Below are 21,424 nucleotides of genomic sequence, written 5' to 3' on the forward strand. Positions count from 1 at the left end.
AATAAAAATTTGGGGGTATTTTATGCATTTCAAACATACCAGTCAGAAGAGTTAAATACATATAGATGCTGGATGAAAGTTAAAATAAAAACAGAATTTTGTCTTATCACGCTAAAACCTTTAGGGAAATTATCATCTTTCAAATACACAAAAGGCACGCAGGGAAGAAAGTTTAATGAAATAAGCAAAAGCACAGTAACTGAACTTATAGCCTCATGTGATTCCATTCCGCCTACTAGAAGTCTTCCTATTTCAAATCCACATTTAATTTCACCTAAAGAAAATCCATTAGCCTACCTGCCCTCCCATGTAAATTAATATTTTGCAACCACATGAATAAAATAAAATTATCCTGATACTTTAAAATTAAAACATTTCACTAAGACCAATCAAAATCTAAGCAATCTATTAAAAAGAAGAAAAATATATTAACTGTACAAAGACAAAATTAAAATTAGTTTTTACTATGATGTCAGATAAAGAACTTTTTCTGGTAAAATCCAAAAAGTATTAACTTTTGGGACACTGTTTGAAAAAAACATGCATGAGGCAGCAAAGACGCTATAAATCAGGCAGTGACTATTCCCTTTGACACAAGCAGTGATAAAATGGAAGGCAGTCTGTATTCCCCCCACCAAAAAAAAAAAAAAAAAAAAAACCTATAAAAAGTTTATCTACTTCTTTTCTACTTTATTGAATATTTGCAATAAGTCTTCTTTACCAGATTCCTTTAATAACCTAAATTTAGTAAAGAAACTTTTTTAATGCTAGCAAGGTATCTTCTAAAGCACAAGAAAACTAAAATATGTTTTATTCTTAGAATTGTTTTATATAACTATATACATATATTTAATAAAGGATCCATGTAACTGACTGACACATAAGAAAAAGGTTGCTTAGGAAAAAAAACTTTAACAACTAGCTAATGTTTGTTTTCAGTAATAACTTGAAAATAAACAATGTATAATGGCATTTTTCCAGGCCAAATATTTGTGATGTAAAAAAATGCAACTGCTGATTTTACCTCTTATTTGGAATGTTAGAAATACTCTCTCAGCCAGCATGTTAATGTCCCAAGCAATCTGCTTCCTAAGTAAACAAAACAGCTGAAGGAAGGCCAGAGTAGCACAGGGCCACCAACATCACCTAGTTTGTATATATCAAGAACAGTAACATTTTACATAGTCTGATGCTACCTATCTCCTTCAGTTTGAAGTAATATACAAAAACAGTATATGCAGGGTGCCTGGGTGGCTCAGTGGGTTAAGCATCTGCCTTTGGCTCAAGTCATGATCTCTGCTCCTGGGACTGAGTCCAGCATCAGGCTCCCTGCTCTGTGGGGAGCCTGCTTCTCCCTCTCCCTCTGCCCCTAACCCTGCTCATTCTCTCTCTCTCTCTCTCTCTATATATATATATATATACACACACACACACACACACACACACACACACACACACACACACACACACACACACACACATATATATATATAAAATAAATAAAATCTTTAAGAAATACCCATAGTATATGCTTCAGAGCTGTAATTAACAATTACCCCCACACCACCCCAAATTAGCACCAGTAAAATGAAAGTACTACTAAATGAAAGCACTCCTACCTGAAATGTAGATGTCTCTGATAAGATCATTCAAACATAAACAAAAGGCTCAAGCATTTGCTAATAAAAATAAAATAACCCAATTATTTTCCGAAAGCATATTACCAATGGCAGAAATCATACCCCTAAGTCTCAGTACGGCAGTACTCCACCCCATCCCATGCTCCTCCTCTAAGCTGCGAGAGGGTAGCTACTGAATGTCAGGGATATTTCAGGTGGACATGTAACGATCTAAGGAAGACCCTCTGCAAACCGCGAAGAATTCTGTAGTTATACTAACACTACTTACTAGTAGTTATACTAACTGGTAATATAGTAGTACACTAACTAGTAGTATACTAACTAGTTAGTTATACTAACACTTAAGGTAATTATCTAGCAAGATATTCTTTTGACAAAAGATATATATGTGTTAAAATCCAATCCTCTGATTTCCTTCGGGCAATGAACTGAAATTTCCACTTCATAGCAGAACAGAACTGCAGTAAACAATCTAAATTAGCTCATATTCTTACTCTTATCCTCAACCAAGTACCACCACTTTCTTCAGAAGAAACCCAAGTGGCCACAAACTGATAGATTTTACAATGCAAATTAATGAAACTGTTTTATTATGTGCCATTCACCATTTATAGAAATGGACTTGGGCTGGAGGTGGGGGTGAGCGAGAGAAGAGTCCTAAGCAGACTCTGCGCCTCTATGATGAGCACAGAGCCTGCCTGACATGAGGCTCGATCTCACAACCCGGAGCTCAGGGCCTGAGCAGACACAAAAAAACAGATGCTAACCAGCTGCACCACCAAGGCTTCCTGCTCCTTTGGAAAATATTAAAAGTGAATTTACCTGTATCCTTGATTACAACTATTTCAGTCATTTATGCAACTCATCTAGAGTTTATCATTGTATTTTTAAATTACAGAACATCAAGAATACTTACACTGAAACCCTCCTTTCTCTGAGAGAGGAGGCGCAAATTCCAAAGTAGTATAGGGGTATTCTTGAGTTTGTTTTTGGTTCTGAAAAGAAGCACCGTATCACACGGTTGTTTCATAATATCTGGTATCTAAACTGGCTAACATATTATATAACACACAATTAAGTGAAAACATTCTCAACTGTTTAACCACCATATCTCATTTTTAAAGTAACAAGATGATCCTGAACTTAAAGTTTCTAAAAACAAAACAAAACAAACTTCCTATATCCTGCCACAGAAACAATGGATTACAAACAAATACTTGATTTTTTTTTTAATTAACTAACCAGAATAATCTAAGGTCCAAATGCCAGCTATTTAATAAACTGATAGTGTGCATTACTATAACTTGCACTCGTTTCTAACCTGACTGTGGTTGTAAATTTTACTTGGTCTGATTCCAATTTGGTAACCAACTTGAGGAAAAGAAGTAACAAAGAAAACTTTTAAGAAGTATTTTCCTCCCTCTTCACTGATTTCAATATTGTAATAGAAAATAAAACTATAAGGTAATGAGAAGTCTTTTAAAATAAACATGCCAGGGGCAACCTGGGTGGCTCAGTGGGTTAAAGCCTCTGCCTTCGGCTCAGGTCATGATCTCAGGGTCCTGGGATCGAGTCCCGCATCGGGCTTTCTGCTCAGCAGGGAGCCTGCTTCCTCCTCTCTCTCTTTGCCTGCCTCTCTACCTGCTTGTGATCTCTCTCTGTCAAATAAATAAATAAAATATTTTAAAAAATAAAATAAAATAAAATAAACATGCCAAAATGCATGCATCCAAAAAACAAAGTCCTGGGACACTTAGGTGGCTCAGTTGGTTAAACGTCCAACCCTTCATTTCAGCTCAGGTCTGCATCGCAGAGTCTTGAATTCAACCCTTGCATTGGGCTCCATGCTGGCATGGAGCCTACTTAAAAACAAAACAAAGCAAACAACACAAAGTTCTATCAATGTTGATTACATTTCTAAAATCTACTTAAAAAGCCATCAGAGTGAATCAGGTACATGAACTTGAGAAAAGCTAATTTTGGTGTGAATGGGGGGAAAGAAGTTATTTTTTTTTAAAGGCATAAATTTCCTTCAGATTCTAAATGCAATTCAAAATGAAGAACACAAGGGCACCTGGGTGGCTCAGTCGGTTAAGTGTCTTCCTTTAGCTCAGGTCATGATTCCAGGATCCTGGGATCAAGCCCTGCACTGGGGTTCCCTGTCAGCAGGGAGTCATCTGCTTATCCTCCTCCCTCTGCCCCTCCAACCTGCTCGTGCTTTCTTTCTCAAATGAATAATACGATTTAAAAAAAAAAAAAGACACAAAACTGTACTGAGCTATGGCTGCATCAATGACCTGAGCATGCAGTCTGTTATACACTTTAAGGTTATTCATTTTAAGGTTAATAATGTTCATTTCTATGTATGGTTTTCTGATAGGAACCCAAAAATATTAATAATTTTTAACCATAAATCATATGGTCCTAACTGTAATTCCTTTAGGATTAAGTAATAAAGTACTATAGTGAAAATGGAGCATTAAGTCTAACACCATAAAGAAAGCGATAAATCCAGAAATGTGGAGTTCTAGGTGACAACTAATGTAGGTCTTCATTATTTTTTTAAAAGATTTTATTTATTTATTTGACAGAGAAAGACAAAGCGAGAGAGGGAACATAAGCAGGGGGAGTGGGAGAAGCAGGCTTCCTGCTGAGCATGGAGCCCAAGGCAGGACTCCATCCCAGGACCCCAGGATCAGGACCTGAGCCAAAGGCAGATGTCCAATGACTGAGCCCCCCAGGTGCCCCTAGTATAGATCTTTAAAAACTCAGTAGCAGGGAGAAAAAAAGGCAGGAAGATCAATCCAGATTAATAAAGAATAAAGGAACACGAGAAATGCGGTGCACATACTTATACTTACTTCAACAGGCCAATTTAGTAATGATCTCCCATTCCCTCTATGTCTAATCTTAATGTCTAAAGCAACGGTCTCAAAATCAGACAGACACTCCCTAGGATACAGATAAAATGAACCAGAGATACAGAAGAAAAATATTAGAATTTCTATTAATATTCTTTTTCTCTGGCCCTCCTAAGATGTCTGTTTTTCAGAGTGTTGCATAATGCACAAAATAAATTGCCAGAGTAGAATCTGTACAATTTGTAAATACATATACATACGTATTTTGAAGCTGTACACTTAAAAATATGTTACTGATGAGGATATCTGATAAAAAATATTGGGGTATAATAATTCTTCAATATAGACATACCTATTTTCAAGATCATTAAACTGATTTAAGATCATTAAAACTGATTAAACTAAAACCAGAAGATCATTAAAACTGGTCCTTTTTGCTTTTATCTGAGGGAATGCTGACTTAATAATTTAATATGTAATCCTTATCTGAAATTCTAAGAAACTATAAGCAGCAAACAGACAGACAACAGTGGTAGTGGGAAATATTAGCACAGCTAGAGTCAGAAAATCAGCAAACTACAGAATGACCAGAGGTTATCACAAATAAAATGATAAATTCTGTTCAGCAAGGAAATCTATGATTTTAAATACTAAGATTTAAAATGCTCTAAAACATAAATAAAAAAATGTTGCTCAATTTAAGAAAACTTCAAAAAACGACTTGAGTTTTAGAATTTTAAAGAAAGATTATACTAAAAAAGAACACATAAAACTCAGCTTTGCTTAAAAACTGGGGGAAGCATATCATCATAAATAGTATAGAAAATAATCTAGTGACTTGACAAGAATACTTAGTCAAACCATGATTATGAAATAAAAGATAATTGAACATAAGGCCTTCAGAAAATATTTAGCTAACTTTCTTCCATGTATTTGATTTTGAAGGGGCAGGAAGTTAGCTGATTTAAAAAAAAATGAAAATAATGTAAGAATGAAAACTTAAAACTATAATTTTGTAATTAAATATTTTTAAAGTGATATAACAGCCATAATTATTAGTACAATTGCTAATAAAATAATAAACCAAGGAAACAGATGAGAAAAAGAAAACTGGTTTAAAGTATTAAACAGATGAGCTTTTGTTTAGTAATACCAATGGACCTCATTTTAGAAAATGATCATTTTTTATAGCTGCATAGTTTATCATATAGGACACTAATATGTCTTACATAAACTCAAAGCTTTGGACTAATGATATTTCCGAGCTGAATTACACATGTCATATATACATGAAAATTGTACCAAAAAAAATTAATGGTCTATTAAGCATTTTAAATACAAAAATTATAGAAACAAAATTCCAGAAGCTTCTAACAAATAAAGACAGGAATCTCCAGGCCCCTAAAATGGTCCCTCACTGAGTAGGAGAGAGAGGGACAGAGAAGGATGACCCTAGCGTTGGAAAGACTGTAGAATCACAGTAAGTACACAGTACACCCTAATCCTAGCAGGTGTATGGCAATGATAAGATTATCACATCCAATTGGCCATGGGTTTGCTAGTTACTTACGCTAGACAGTAATTGGCTGAATTTTTCCATGAGTGTATGTACTTATGGAAAAATTCATGTTTATGTATACACACTCAAATTCTATAAAGGAAATAAACAGAGAAGTAAAATTTGCATCACAGAAATCTACATTATAGTTAATTCATTTTATACATAATTCTACTCCTTAAAAAAGGGAAGGGGCAGCTATATTTTAAAAAGACTTTTTGAAAGTATGATACATATACCAGTTTCGGAGCAAAACCATTTGTGCTCCTGATTCTTTCCTATTTCTATCCTTGCCATGTCATCTGAATGATGGAAAATCCAGGTTCCTTTGCATTGGAATTTTTCTGTCTGGCATTTTTATACGAAATAAATGCAAAGCACAAACTAATACAGCTATTAATTTTAAGTGCTCATCATTACTAAGGCTAGTAATAGGTAAGAAAAATGTATATGTATTGTAATAAGGGTAGTTTTTCCTCTCACCATTCACTGACTTTGATAGGTCAAAAAGCATACTAGAGACTGTATAACTGATGTTACAGCATGAAGGATAGCAAGTTAAACTGGGAAAATGATACATTTACCACTGGTAAACAAAAATTTATCAAAAGACAAAGAGAAAAATACATTATGACCTGGGAAAAAGTCTACCAGTTAAACTAGAATATTCAAATTGGAGTGAAAAAGATTATAATCTGTTTGAAAATATTTATCAAGAAACAATATACTAAAAATTTTTTAGTATAAAGTATGAATTCAGTTTCTAAAGTTACTGTTTGAGGGCAACATACTCTAACCTCAGGTTAGCACAACACTAGGGTGACATACTGAAGTTGAAGACAATACTGTAAATTTGAACCTATAATATGAGTCACCACTAAAATTACTTGCCACAGAAGGAATCATTTGTCAAAAAGGAAAGGAATAATCTACCTGATTACAGCAGTCTTCGAAGATGCAAATTAAATTTTCATTTATGGTGTGAAACATGTTGTCAATTCATTTAATATAATGCTGAACTCAATTTTTCAATTGTTTAAATAATGTTAAATTATAGCACAACTAGGGAAATGATAAATATTTAAGAAGATTAAAATACCAGTGGAAAACATATTTCATGTAGATCAAAGGGAAAGCCTTCATTCAAAAATACTTCTGAATAGGGCCAAAATAATTCCATTAGAACTTTAAGAAAGAGGAGCCCCGAAAGTCCAGTTTGAAAGATAAGAATATACAAACTATGAAGCAAAACCAGGAATATAGAATACTTTGAAACATCTACTTATATCCATTTTAATGAACAATTAAAGGATACAATGTGTTAAAGACATATTTAAAAGACTAATAGTGGGAAAAGACAGATGAATCAAATTTTGTTTATATCCTAAATAATTACAAGAAACTTTGAAAGTGTAGTGTAATTCATGTTTTCTTTCCAGTTTAAAAATTTCTATCCATTGCCTCTATCTTTGGTGTCACTGCCACCAATAAACACAAGTATACAGCTTAGAAATCTAATTAACTATCTTCAACTAGGAAAAAGAAAACCAACATTATTCCTTTAAAAATAAGATATAAAGACCGTGACCCTACTTAATTTTGTCTCATGGTCCCACACTATTCTGAAGTATCATGCCGAATGTAAAAGTTTGAAAGGGAACATCATCATTTGCTATAATTGTACCAAAAATTTAGCTACTGTACGCTGGTGTGATGACAGCTAGTAGTATGCAGAGGCTACAGAAAGACATAAAATACGTATGTTTAGCTCACAATTAGTCAAAGGAAGGTTCAGTTTAATGTGAAACTGAAACATGGACAACATAATGCCTTCACGTAAATATGCTACAGCTTTGTTCTCTTGCAGTTTAAAGGGATAGTGTAATTATCTTAAATTTACACAAAACATTATGAAACATGGTAGTTCATGATTAAAATAAAATAGCAATGTAAATTAATTTAACAGTGTTAAATATATTCACATGATCACCACTGTGATTCAAAATGGCCACTAATGAAGTTACACAGCAATATATGTACATAACATTTGCCACAAACAGTTTTTGTAAGTTTTGACTTTTTGCAGACCAGGTAATTTCATGAGACAAATACTCTTGTATCAATTCTTTCATATTATGAAAGGAATTAAATGTTGTAAGTAGTTTCATTCCTCTAGGGGAGGGGGGAAGGGAGAACCTCTAAAAAGTCAGTGCAAATTGAAGAGAGTTCTGCCTTCTCGAGTATTTGAACCTGTAGACCAAGATAGATTCCTAGAAGCTGAGGATAAACAAACCTTATAATATTAAAGACTCTCACAACATTGTCAGCGGCATTTAGCAGATATTTGCCACAAAGAGGAATCCCAAGTCCTATAGCAGAGCCTTCTGAGAATATGGTTGCTGTGGCTGAGGTGGCTGTTGACTGCCTCCTGGTTGAGGCAGTGTTGATGATGTTAAATTATAGTTTGGCACCTGGGACATATTAGTTCCTGCATTCTGGTATATAGTGACGTCAGCAGTAGCAGCAGCAGCAGCAGGAGGAGGACTATATACTGAAGCCTGGTTGGGATATGTGTTTCCTTGAACAGAACTGACCATTGTGCTGTGGAGGGGGGAGAAAACACTCAGTTAGATCAAAACTGACTTACACAGCCATTTAGAGATAAACAGGAAAGCTGTGCATTAAACATTCATCATTCAACCCATTTCATAAATACTTATTAAATACCTTTAAGAGCCAAACATTTGCTAATTTAAACACTGGGATATTACAAAGAAAGAAGGAATGAGAGTCCTTACCATCAAGGACCTTAAATTCTAGTAGAAGAATAAAGATAACAAGTCTATAATATGTCAACGGATAATAACTGGTATGAAGCAAAACAAAGCAAGTAGGAGGACCAAGAGCACCTGGGACAAGAGATTTCAGTTCCTGAACAGTGGCAGGGGAAGGCCCCTCAGATTACAGTATATTTAAAAGACAGCTCAAAAACATGGTGGGGGGAGTCATATTAATTATGGGGGGCAGTGTATCAGGCAAAGAGGACAGCAAGTAAGAAGCCTATAAGGAGAGAAAATGCCAGACATGCTCAAGGAACAGAAAAGAAGCCATGCTGAAGACAAAAGTGAACCACAAAAGGGGAGAAGAGCATAACATAAAGTGACAGAATTAAGGGGGAGGAGAGTTTAGAATATGTGGTGCCCTAGACCTTAACAAGGATTCTGGCTTATATTTGAGTGAGATGGGCTTGTACCGCTATATATTTTCCTCTCAGGACTGCCTTTGTTGAAGTGAGATGAAGATACTGACTGGTTGATTTTGGACAAAAGACTGATGTCATCTGATTCGGGTTTTAATAGACTCACTCTGGACCAATGATAGATACAAGGATACCTGAAAGGAGGCTATTACAATTGTCTGGATGAGAGATGACAGGTAGCTCGAGCCATGGTGGACATGGTAAAAAAGGAGAGGAAAGGGTCAGATTTTGAAGGCACTGCCATCAAAATTTGCTAGTGGGAAGTGGTCAAGATTGCCTGAAGTTTTAGAACTGATAAGTAGAGTGGCCTTTTCACTGAAAAGGAAGACTACAGATAAGGACTACAGTAGATTTGGGGAGGGAGAATCAAAGTATAGTTGTAGACACATTGAGAGACCTAGGGGATTCACAAAAGACAATGGACAGGCCTGGAATCTAACTGAGAGGTCAGGACCAGAATATATACACTAGGGAGTCACTGGCATACACACAGTGTTCAGAGTCATGGGCCTGAACTGAGATCTCCTAGGGATTACAAACAGAAATAAAGTAGTTCTTATTTAACCCTAGACCTTGGAAAATGGAAGATGAATAGGCACTAGGCAAAGAAGATCGAGGAGTGGCAAAAAGGTGGAAGAAACACTAAGAGAATGGTCATGTGGAAGACGTATTTCAAAAAGGAAGTGAGCACTGGATGTCACAGTACAGAAATCACTAGTCTTTGACCAGAGGGGCCCCGGTGACTATGGCAGATGAAAGCTTAATAACCTTATTTCTCTTATTTCCATGAAAATAAAGCTGTATTATAAGAGGCCTCCTGGGGTACCTGGATGGTTTAGTCAGTTAAGCATTCTGATTTCAATTCAGGTCATGATCTCAGGGTTGTGAGACTGAAGGTTGTGAGTTGAGCTCTGTGATTGGGCATGGAGCCTGCTTAAGATTCTCTCTCCACTTGCCCCCAATCAAATAAAAAATAATAAAATAAAATAAAATAAAATAAAAGGGGGCTTCTATCTACTCCCACCACATTTACTATCTGTACCATACCCACATAAGACTCTGCATTCCCTCTCACAGAAATTGATCAAGGTCAGTGCTCCCATCCAAGGCACTCTCCACTGTCCATGGCTCCTATTCCACCAAAAACATTCCTTCAGGATTGCTGCTGTCTCTGCCTCCTCTCCTCCTGTTCCCAATCTGCTATTTGAGTTTCTACTCTGTGTAAGATACCAAGTTAACTAAACAAAGAAAAACATTAAGAGGTTTAATATTTAAATTCCTCACACACACAACACTTTCTATTAAAAATGTAAAACATGTTAATAAAAAAAAGAAAAAAATGTAAAACAATCTATACAATGGGGAATTGCCCAAAATTTTCAAAATATTGCCTATTTCTAAATTTGTCTTCAATTGCTAATTGTCTACAAATCATTTGTAAATTCAATGCTCTTCTACTTTGCAAAAAAACCCAAAAAACCCCAATGCATTATTGTAACAGGTAGTCATTTACTGTTATATTCCACCAACTAATGTAACCACTTAAGTAACATTTAAAGACATTACCCATTATCATTCTATGTGCTATGTTGTGAGATATAAAGTATAACAAGAGGTTGGATTTGATGCCAATTCTTATATCAGTAAGAGTCACAATACTGGTATCATAAATACAATGTTGAGACCAAGTGTTTAGCTGTGGAGCCAAAATGCCTGGTTTTGTATCTTACCTAAGTAGGACCTTAGCCCTTCCCTCCCTGTCTCAGTTTCCTCATCTATAAAATGGGTGACAGTGTATCAACTTCACAGGTTATTAGAGTAAGAGTGGTAATACATGCAAAGCATACAGCACAATGCTTGGTGCTTATTGAAACACTCCATAAATGTTAGCTATTACTGCAGTCATTCCCATTTTGTACATTATTTCCTATCTCAGTCATGGTTCTGCCATCTACTTGAGGGTAAAACCCAGCAATTCACCCAATATTTCTCTTTCATACCGCTGCTCTGCCCTCACTCCTCACCCAGTTATTCTCCGGAATAACTCTTTCCCCATCTCTTAACATTTCACCCTACAGTTGAACAATCATTGCTTGTCTAATATATATAATCTCCTGGCTTCTTACCTAGGCCCTAAAAATTCATCTATCCTACTGCTATTTAAAGCCATTTAACAAGATTCCCCAGGTAAGACCCAACCTCCTTAACATACCTAGGACCATTTATTATCCTTGCCAGTAACTCCAAGTGTTATCTCTCCCCCATCCCACTGAAGACTTTAATCCTTTAGTAACAAAGTACTGTTTGGTAATCCCCAAAATGTGCCATGTATTTTCACAACTCCTCCATTTATTCATTTCATGAGTATCAAGCCATTTCACACTACCAAGTCTTTACTTATGACAGAACATCTTTCTTTTTTCTTCCAGACTAAGAATAACACAGCTTGAGCACATTTTCTTGTAAACCTTCCCTGAACCACAAGGCTCCTAAAGTACCTTGCAAGTACCTCTATTTGTAATTTGTTACAATTACGTATATTTTTATTGTCTGTCTCTACTAGCAAGTAAGCACCTTGAGGCTAAGAAACTCTAAATAAATGGTCAACTAATATTTAACTAGAGAGCCAAGAATATTCAATGAAAAAAAAAAATAGCCTCTTCCATAAATGATGTTGGGAGAACTTGATAACCACATGGAGAAAAATGAAACTGGAATTCTGTCTCGTCTCATTCACAAAAACGAACTTGAACTGGATTCAAGACTTATATTTAAGACATGAAATTCCCAGAAGAAAACACGAAGAAAAAGATCTCTGACATGGTCTTGGTAGCAATTTCCTGGATATGACAACAAAAGCAAAAGCAACAAAAATAAAAATCAACAAGTGGGAGTACATAAAAAATGCACAGCAAAAGGCAGTCAGCAAAATGAAAAGGCAACCTACAGAATGGGAGAAAATGTTTTTACATTGTATCTCTAATAAGAGGTTAATATTCAAAATATATACAGAACTCACATAACTCAATAGCAAAAAAACTAACAACCCAAATAAAAAATTGACAGGGGAATTTAATATAGAGTTTCCTAAAGAAGACATAAAATGATCAATTAGTACATGAAAAGAGCTCAATATTACTAATCATCAGGGAAATGGAAATGAAAAGCATAATGAGATATCACCTCATACCTGTTAAAGTAGCTATTGGGAAAAAAGAATCCTTGGGCAATGTTGCTGGGAATGCAACTGGTATAGGCACCATGGAAAATAGTATAAAGGGATTCCCCCTACCTCCCAAAATTAAAAATTGAACCACCATATGATCCAGCAGTCCTATTTCTGGATATATATCCAAAGGAACTGAAATCAGGACCTCGTAGAGTTCTCCGCACTCTCATTTTCACTGCAGCATTAGTCACAATAGCCAAGATAGAGAAACAATGTGTCAGGAGATGAATGAATAAAGATGTGGGGTACACTCATACACACACACACACGCACATACAAAGAAATATTATAAAAAACAAGAAAGAAGGAAATCCTGTCATTTGTGACAATTTGGATGAGACATAAGGACATTATACTAAGTAAAATAAGTAAGGTACAGAAAACAAATGCCATATGATGTAATTTACGTGTGGAATCCAAAAAAGTCAAACTCACACAGAGGAGAGGGGTAGTTAGAAGGGCTTGGGGATTGCTGAGAATGGGAAATCCCAAATAAAGGGTACACCCTTTCAGTTATAAGATGAACAAATCTGGGGACCTAATATACAGTATGGTGGTTCTAGCTAATAATACTGTAACATACACATGAACCCTGCTAAGAGTGAGTCTTCAATATTCTCACCACAAAAGAGAAATGGTAACTAAATTAGGGGACAGAGGTAGTAGCTAATACTACTGAGTGGTAACCATTTTATAATATATAAATGTATCAAATCAACAAATTGTACACCTTAAACTTCTACAATATTTTATGTCAATCATATCTTAATAAAGCTGGAAAAAATTCTAAATCATATTCTGGTACAGATGAAATATAAACATCTGTTTAAGAGAAGTTAAATGAAATAACAGACAAGTACACAGCTTCGGTCACCTCAGTACTATCACGGGCATCATCACTACAGGCAGGTTCAGGAAACTGCATCAGTACCACCTTATCAAATTATCAGTAAGATCGTCCTAGGGTGACAAGTCCAAGTCTGGACAAGTGATAACCATAGAACCGTTGTCCAAGTCTGGACAAGTGATAACCCTAGAACCAAAACTATATATAAAAAAGTAAGAAATTGCCTTCTAGATGTGAAATAAAGGACACTTAAAAACCTGCCTACCAAAAATAGAAGAAAAAATAATTCCTCATTTTTCATTACATATAACTTGTCATTACAAAGATCAAGTCGAATATGCAGTACACCTCTATCAAGTATATTTCCAACCCTAATTCTTGCTCCTACCAATTTCGTTATCCTACATTTACCTTGTCACCAATTTCCTCATTTAAACACACAAAATATATTTTTATATATTTATAAACATATGCTATACATACGTGTGTGTATGTGTGTGTATCTATTTAAAAAGTTCCTCAAAGACTTGTGAAACCTTTGCAAGAAATTAAAAAAATATAACTCATTGGCCTAATACAGCACTTAAAATTCCCACCAACACTTAAACATTTATTTATCAATTATTAACCGAGTTTCCAGCAGGTGTAAAACTCTGCTATGTAGTGTGCATACAAAGGTGAAAGAGACTTAGCTCCACCTCTCAATATACAATAATTCAGTGAGGATATAAATAAGTGAAAAACCAACAAGACAGTATATGCTGTGCTGGGGTATTGTGACAGCAACAGAAGAGGAACAGTGTTGGACAGAAAGAAAGGCAAAACAGGCACTCTGGGAAAGATGAAGGTCGACTAAGCATAAGAAATGCAGAATAAGGAAGAATTTGTCAGGCATGGAGGGCTAAATATTTCCAGGAAATGTTCTACTAGGCACCTCTAAACGGCACCTACTGAAATGTGCCTGTGCTTCTTACAGATAATTCTGATAGCTATGGTGTATCAGTGGAACCAGGCCCTGGCATATAGAGCAGGACATGCATCCGGGATTTTACATTCTCAGTGCTGAAGCAGACAAAGCAACTTATAGCAAAACAGCAACAGGATGCTACACTGCTACAGCATAACACAGTTTAAGCACCTAACATCAGATTACCTCTGAGAACAATTTCTCAAGACCCTGACGGAAGCAAGCTCTAGTGACAAGGGTGTTAGAGCAGCATGTGGCACAGTAACAACAGACTAGTTGGGAGAGAGGGAGCATTTCTGGCTAACAGTAAAGTATCTATATTAACTCATGCACATTCTAAACAATACCTACCTACTTTGTATCTAGTTTTTTTTTTTTTTTTAAAAACTCCTTACCAATTTGCTTATTTTCCATGTAAGGGTATCATTTTCGTCAAATTTCAATTAAAAAAAAAAAAGTCCTAGAAGAGAAAGAGCTATACCTAACATTTTTTTTTTTCCTATGCTAAATAACCTATGCTATATAACCCAGCAGGAAATGGCCTGTCTTTTGATGTCTATAATAGGCCTCTCTATTAACCTTCTTAAGGTCACTTAGGAATACTAGATGTGATTACAAAATGATGTGTGAAAATCCCCAAACATCCCCAGTGTGACTAGTTTGAGGATGAATAATATAATAGTGATGGTGGTATAGTGGCACTCTTGGGCAACGTCAACACTGATGGAAAGATTTCTACAAATTGTGCCTGGGCCACAAGTAACTTCTGTTATGAGTCAGAATATCATGACTTTTAGAATGAATATCTTTTATTCACTTCAAAAGAAAAAACTTCAGTTTAAATTCCCACTGAAGCAGAAGAAACACTCACATAATTATAAATTTTATCATCTATAATCACTTAATTGTAATAAGAAGCATCATAAGTAAATAGCCCAAACACTCGTCTGTCATTTGATATTCAGCCACTGGACACATGAACTATAGGAGCATATGGCTTCTTATATCTCTCCTTTCAAATGGTTTATCTTGCTGCGATAAACTAAGTTCTGACACAGGAGAAAAAGAAGGAAATATTTGTCTTAGGAGACATCTTAGAACTATAAATTCTACAATAATGATAAAAACACTTGGATTTTATATGAAATTTGTGGAGGATAAGTTATGGTCAAATTTAAGTTTCATTAAAGTCTTTCAAATACATCATATACTCAAAAGCAACCAAATTATGGGTCGGGTTCAAGATGGTAGTGTAGGAAGACCCTAAAGTCACTCCATCCCATGAATGTAACAAATAGAAACTACATTTACTCTTAAAAAGACCAGAAAACTGGACAAACAGAACTTGTGCAACCAATGACAAAACCCACTGAGACAGGCAGGAGGGGCAGAGACACCATCTGGACCAAAAAAATCCCATCCCAAAGGCTGTGATCTGCAATCAGGAGAGATCTCAAATATGAATACATTTTCCCTAAACATCTAACCTTTAGAACACACATTAGCAGAGTTCCCCAAAATGTTGGGCTTTGAAAACCAATGGCCATTATATCCAGGAAAACCAGAGATTGTTGGGAACAAAGAACTTGCTCTTAAAAGGCTAGCCATGCAGACTCACTCAAAATCCAGCCTTTGGGATTCTGAAAAGCGCCTTGACCATATGTAAACAAGAACCACTTATCAATCTGGAAGTGCCTGCCAGAGAGGCAGGAAACTGTTGGGACTTTCTTCAGGAACAGAAACACTGGTAGGAGCCATATTAGCGATCTCACCCTACCTTACTACTGTCCATGTTAGCAAGTGCCAGTTTGGAACTATCTTTTTCATGGGCTAGAACCAATAGTCACATTCAGTGGAGAACTCTGCCCACATTCACAGCACAGCCATGAAGAACAGTCAGGCAAGGGCAACAGCCCTGCCTACCACCTGGACACACAACATCTGCGAGACACAGCCCAATCGGGCACTAGCTCCATCCACTCCCACACCATAGACTGGGCCTGACACAGCAGACAGGCACAGGCAATCCACACAGGGAAAGCACCTAGCTTTACTCAGAAGAGACTGTGCTTCTGTGCTATACACAAAATTTCCTACACAAGGCCACTCCTTCAAGACTGAGAGAAGCAGTTAATTTACCTAATAAAGAGAGTGAGGCAAAATAAAGAAACAGGAATATGTTCCAATGAAAGAACAAGAAAAAATATCAGAAAAAGATATTAATGAAACAGCAAGCTGACGGGAGTTCAAAATAATGGTCATAAAGAAGCTTATCACACTTAGGAGAAGAATGGATGAACACAGTGATATATTCAACAAAAAGTTAGAAAACATAAGAAAGTATCCAACAAAAGTTACAGAACAGAAAAATACAATAACTGAACTGATAAATATACTGGGCAGGTAAGACAGCAAGCTGGATGAATCCAAAGTTGTAATACAAAGCAACAAGAACTCACCCAGAAGGAACAGAAAAAAAAACAATGAAAACAAAGGAATACCTTTAGTAAAATATTAAGCAGAATAGCATTTCTATCATAGGGTCCCAGAAGGAGAAGACAAAAAGAAAACACCAAAAAACTTACCTAAAGAAACAATAGCTGAAAACTTCCCTAATCTGGAGAATGAAATAAACATGGAGGTCCCGGAAGCTGAGAGTTCCCAAGAAGATGAACCCAAAAGATCCACACCAGAACATGTTATAATTAAAATGGTTAAAGTTAAGATAAAGAGAAAATCCTAAAAGCAGTAAGAGAAAAACAACTTATTCATACAAGAAAAACCCCATGAGGCTATCAGCAGATTTTCCAGCAGAAACTACAGACAAAGACAGTACTCACAGTGCTAATGAAAAAAAAACAAAAAGGGAAAAAAAAACCTCCAACCAAGAATTCTTTACCGAGCAAGATTATCACACAGAACTGAAGTAGATTAGAAGTTTTCCAGATAAGCAAGAGCTAAAGGAATTCACCACCACTAAACATGGCTTTACAAGAAATGTTAAAAAAAAGGATGACTTTAACCTAAAAAGAAATGGCACTAATTAATAACAAGAAAACACACAAAAGTAAAAATCTCATTGGAAAAGACAATTTTCTAGTAAAGGTAGATCAATCACTTATAAAGCAAGAATGAAGATTAAATTACAAAAATAGTAAAATTAACTAAAACTATAATAATTAGTTAAGGGATATATAAAATAAAAAATACAAAATGAGGGATGCCTGGGTGGCTCAATGGGTTAAGTCGCTGCCTTCAGCTCAGGTCATGATCCTAGGGTCCTGGGATCGAGTCCCACATCGGGCTCCTTGCTTGGCAGGGAGCCTGCCTCTCTCTCCGCCTCTGCCTGCCTCTTTGCCTGCTTGTGTGCTCTTTCCTTCTGACAAATAAATAAAATCTTTAAAAAAAAAAAATACAAAATGACACACTAAAAATATAAAATACATGTAGAAGGTAAAAATGTAAAGTTTTGGAATGTGTTCAAATTTAAGTTGCTAACAATTCAAAACAGGAAGTTATACGCACAACAAGTGATATGTGAACCTCATGGTAACCACAAAGCAAAAACATAGTAAATATACAAAAGAAAATGAGAAAAAAATCTAAACATACACTAAAGAAAGCCATCAAACCACAAAAGATGAAAAAGAAAGAACAGAGAGGAGAACTACGAAAGTAGCCAGAAAACAACAAAATAAGCAGGTGATATATACCTATCAGTAGTTACTTTAAATGTAAATGGACTAAATAATCAAAAAAGGTGGAAGAGATTAATAGATAAAAAAAATGACCCATCTATATGCAGCCTACAAAAAGACATACTTCAAAGTAAGAACAGAAACAATCTGAAAGTGAAGGACTAGATAAAGATATTCCATGTAAATGAAAACAAAAAGAAACTGAAGTAGATGTACTCACACTAGACAAAATAGGCATCAGAAGACTGTAATTACACTGAGCCCAAGTGGCTCAGTCAGTTAAGCATCTGTCTTCACGTCAGGTCATGATCTCAGGGTCCTGGGATTGAGCCCTGTGTCAGGCTCTCTGCTCAGCAAGGAGTCTGCTTTTCCCTCTCCCTCTGTACCAGCCCCGACATGTACTCTCTCAGATAAATAAATAAATAAAATCTAAAAAATCGTATCAATTCAACAGATGCAGAAAAGCATCTCATGAAATACATTCAATTATAATGAAAACTCTCAATAAAGCGGGTACATGGGGACCATTACTAGACATAAGAAAAGAAATAATGACAACAGCCACAGCTAACATTATATTCAATGGTAAAAAAAGCTGGAAGCTTTTCTTCTAAGATCATGAACAAAACAATGATACCCACTCCGGCCACTTTTACTCAGATCCTATTGCATATCCCAACCATAGCAATTAGGCCAAGAAATAAAAAGAAGGTAGAAAGGGGAAGGTGTAGAGGAAGTGTAAGTGTAAGGGAGAGGAAAGGAGAGGAGAGGAGAGGAGAGGAGAGGAGAGGAGAAGGCAAGACACCCAAATTAAAAAGGAAGAAGTAAAACTCACTATGTGTTGATCACAGGATACTGTATGTAGATAAGCCAAAAGATACCACCAAAAATTTGTGAGAATACATGAATCCAGCAGTCAAAGATACGTGACAAACATTTTAGAAACACAAAAAAATCAATATACAGAATTGTGGCATTTCTTATACACTAATAATGACTTATCAGATAGACAAACTGGGAAAATAATCTCACTGGGGAGGAGTCAAGATGGAGAAGTAGCAGGCTGAGATGACCTCAGGTAGCAGATCACCTAGATAGTTTATCAAACCATTCTAAACACCTACAAATCCAACAGGAGATCAAAGAGAAGAGGAGCAGCAATTCTGGAAACAGATAATTGACTACTTTCTGAAAGTTAGGACCTGCGGAGAAGTGAATCCAAAGCGACGATAAAATAGACTGGGGGGGGGGCAGCTCCCAGCAAAGCAACGGAGCACAGAACTTTTAAAAGTTTGCTCTACTGAGGGACATTACTCCAAAGGCTAAGCAGGGGTGGAGCCCTCATGGGGACAGCATGGTCTCAGGTCCCGCAGGGTCACAGAGGGATTAGGGGTGTCTGAGTATCACAGAGCTCCCAGGTATTAGAGCGGGGAAGCCGGCTACAGAGACGGAGCCAAGAAATGAGCACTCAACTCGGGATTACCTTCAACTGTGATCCGTGGCACAGTTAGGAGCTGCTCTTTGAACAGGGACCCTACAAGTGGCAGATCCGGGGAAAACCCCTGGAAGAGTGGCAAGGATTGGCTGGGTTTGGAAACTTAAGGCAGGGCTGAGTGCCAGAGACAGACACTCAGTCACAGGCTGGATGAGCTCGGAGCGCAGTTGGGAGGCCAGGGAGACAGGAATGATTGAGCACTTTTCTCCCAAGTCACCCTGAGAAGTGGGGTCCCAAGCTCTTAGCACCCCCAGGCTGGAGACTGGGAGGCCGCCATTTTCATTCCCGTCCTCCAGAACTCTACGGAAAGCATTCAGGGAACAAAAGCTCCCGAGAGCAAACCCAAGCAGATTACTTAGACTGGACCCTGGCAAGGGCTGTGCAATCTGGCTCAGGAAAAGACACTTGAGAATCACTACAACAGGCCCCTCTCCAAGAAAATCAGCAAGAAATCCTGCCAAGACCAAGCTCACTTAACAAAGAGAACACCAGAATTCCAGAGGAGGAGAAAGCAAAGTATGGAATTCATGGCTTTCTGCTCATGATTCTTTACTCTTGCAAAGTTAATTAATTTATTTTTAATTTTATTTTTTTCTTATTCTAACTTTTTTAATTTTTCTTCTTCTAAATTTATTTTTAACTTTTACCCTTTCCTCTTTTAATGTTTTTTAATTCATTTATCTTAACAATACCTTCATAAAAAGAAAATCTTTTTGAACCTTCATTATTATACTCATATTTTATCCTTCATTGTTATCTAACTTGAATTTTTGTATACACATAGGGTTTTCTCTTCTAAAAAAGTTTGGGATACAGCTTCTTCTAAAAGATCAAAATATACCCTAAATCTACCACAAGGCTTTGTTCTAGTCTCCAGCCTGAGCAAATTCTCTCTGCTTTCTTTTTCTTTCTTTTCCCAACCAACTTATCTTATCAACTTCTTTTCTAGAATTTTTAAAAAATTTTCATCTTTACAGTAATATTCCATCCCTTCAACATGTATACCCTTATGTGTGTGTGTGTGTGTGTAAGTTTTTCTTTCTTTAAAATTTTGGGAGGTAGCTTCTTCAAAGAGACTGAAATACTCCCAAAATTAAGTGGGTGGCTCTGTTCTATTCACCGGTCTAATACAAATTTTTTCTTTTTTTTTTAATTTCTTTTTTGAACTTCTTTTTACCCCCTTTCTTCCCACCACAATTTGGGAACTCTTCTGATTTGGTTAACGGACATTTTTCTGGGGTCTTTGCCACTCTTTTAGTATTTTATTCTCTCCTTCATATATTCTTATCTGGATAAAATGACAAGGCGGAAAAACTCACCAGGAAAAAAAAAAAAAAAGAACACGGGGCAGTACCCAAGGCTAGGGACCTAATCAATAAGAACGTTTGTAATGTGTCAGATCTAGAGTTCAGAATGACAATTCTCAAGGTGCTAGCTGGGCTCGAAAAAGGCATAGGAGATATTAGAGAAACTCTATCTGGAGAAATGACTAAAATCTAACCAAGCTAAAATCAAAAGCTATTAATGAGGTGCAATCAAAATTAGAGGCTCTTACTGCTAGGATAAATGAAACAGAAGAGAGAATTAGTGATATAGAAGATCAAATGATGGAGAATAAAGCAGCTAAGCAAAAGAGAGACAAAAAAACTACTGGACCACGAGGGGAGAATTCTAGAGATAAGTGATACCATAAGATGAAACAACATTAGAATAACTGGAATTCCAGAAGAAGAAGAAGAGAGAGAGAGGGGAGCAGAAGGTATATTGGAGTGAATTACTGAAGAGAATTTCATTAATATGGCAAAGAGAACAAGCATCAAAATAAGGTAGGCACAGAGAACCCCCCTCAAAATCAGTAAGAATACATCCA

The 21,424-nt window shown here is 36.3% G+C and overlaps 1 protein-coding gene across 7 annotated transcripts in view; it reads right to left on the bottom strand.

The window, feature by feature from the left end:
• Nucleotides 1–7,324: 7,324 nt before the first annotated feature.
• STAM (signal transducing adaptor molecule) overlaps nucleotides 7,325–21,424 on the bottom strand; it is a 107,645-nt gene continuing 93,545 nt past the window's right edge. For 6 of the 7 annotated variants that reach the window (XM_045085026.1, XM_045085030.1, XM_045085025.1 and 3 more), the window contains one exon: nucleotides 7,325–8,660. In XM_045085026.1, the coding sequence (XP_044940961.1) occupies nucleotides 8,429–8,660 (232 nt within the window). In that variant the 3' untranslated portion in view covers nucleotides 7,325–8,428. The remainder of the gene's footprint in view (nucleotides 8,661–21,424) is intronic. The other variant, XM_045085032.1, reaches the window with a different exon arrangement.

The sequence above is a fragment of the Mustela putorius genome, unplaced genomic scaffold (assembly GCF_011764305.1).
Source record: "Mustela putorius furo isolate JIRA1106 unplaced genomic scaffold, ASM1176430v1.1 tig00000827_pilon_pilon_pilon, whole genome shotgun sequence".
Classification (NCBI taxonomy): domain Eukaryota; kingdom Metazoa; phylum Chordata; class Mammalia; order Carnivora; family Mustelidae; genus Mustela; species Mustela putorius.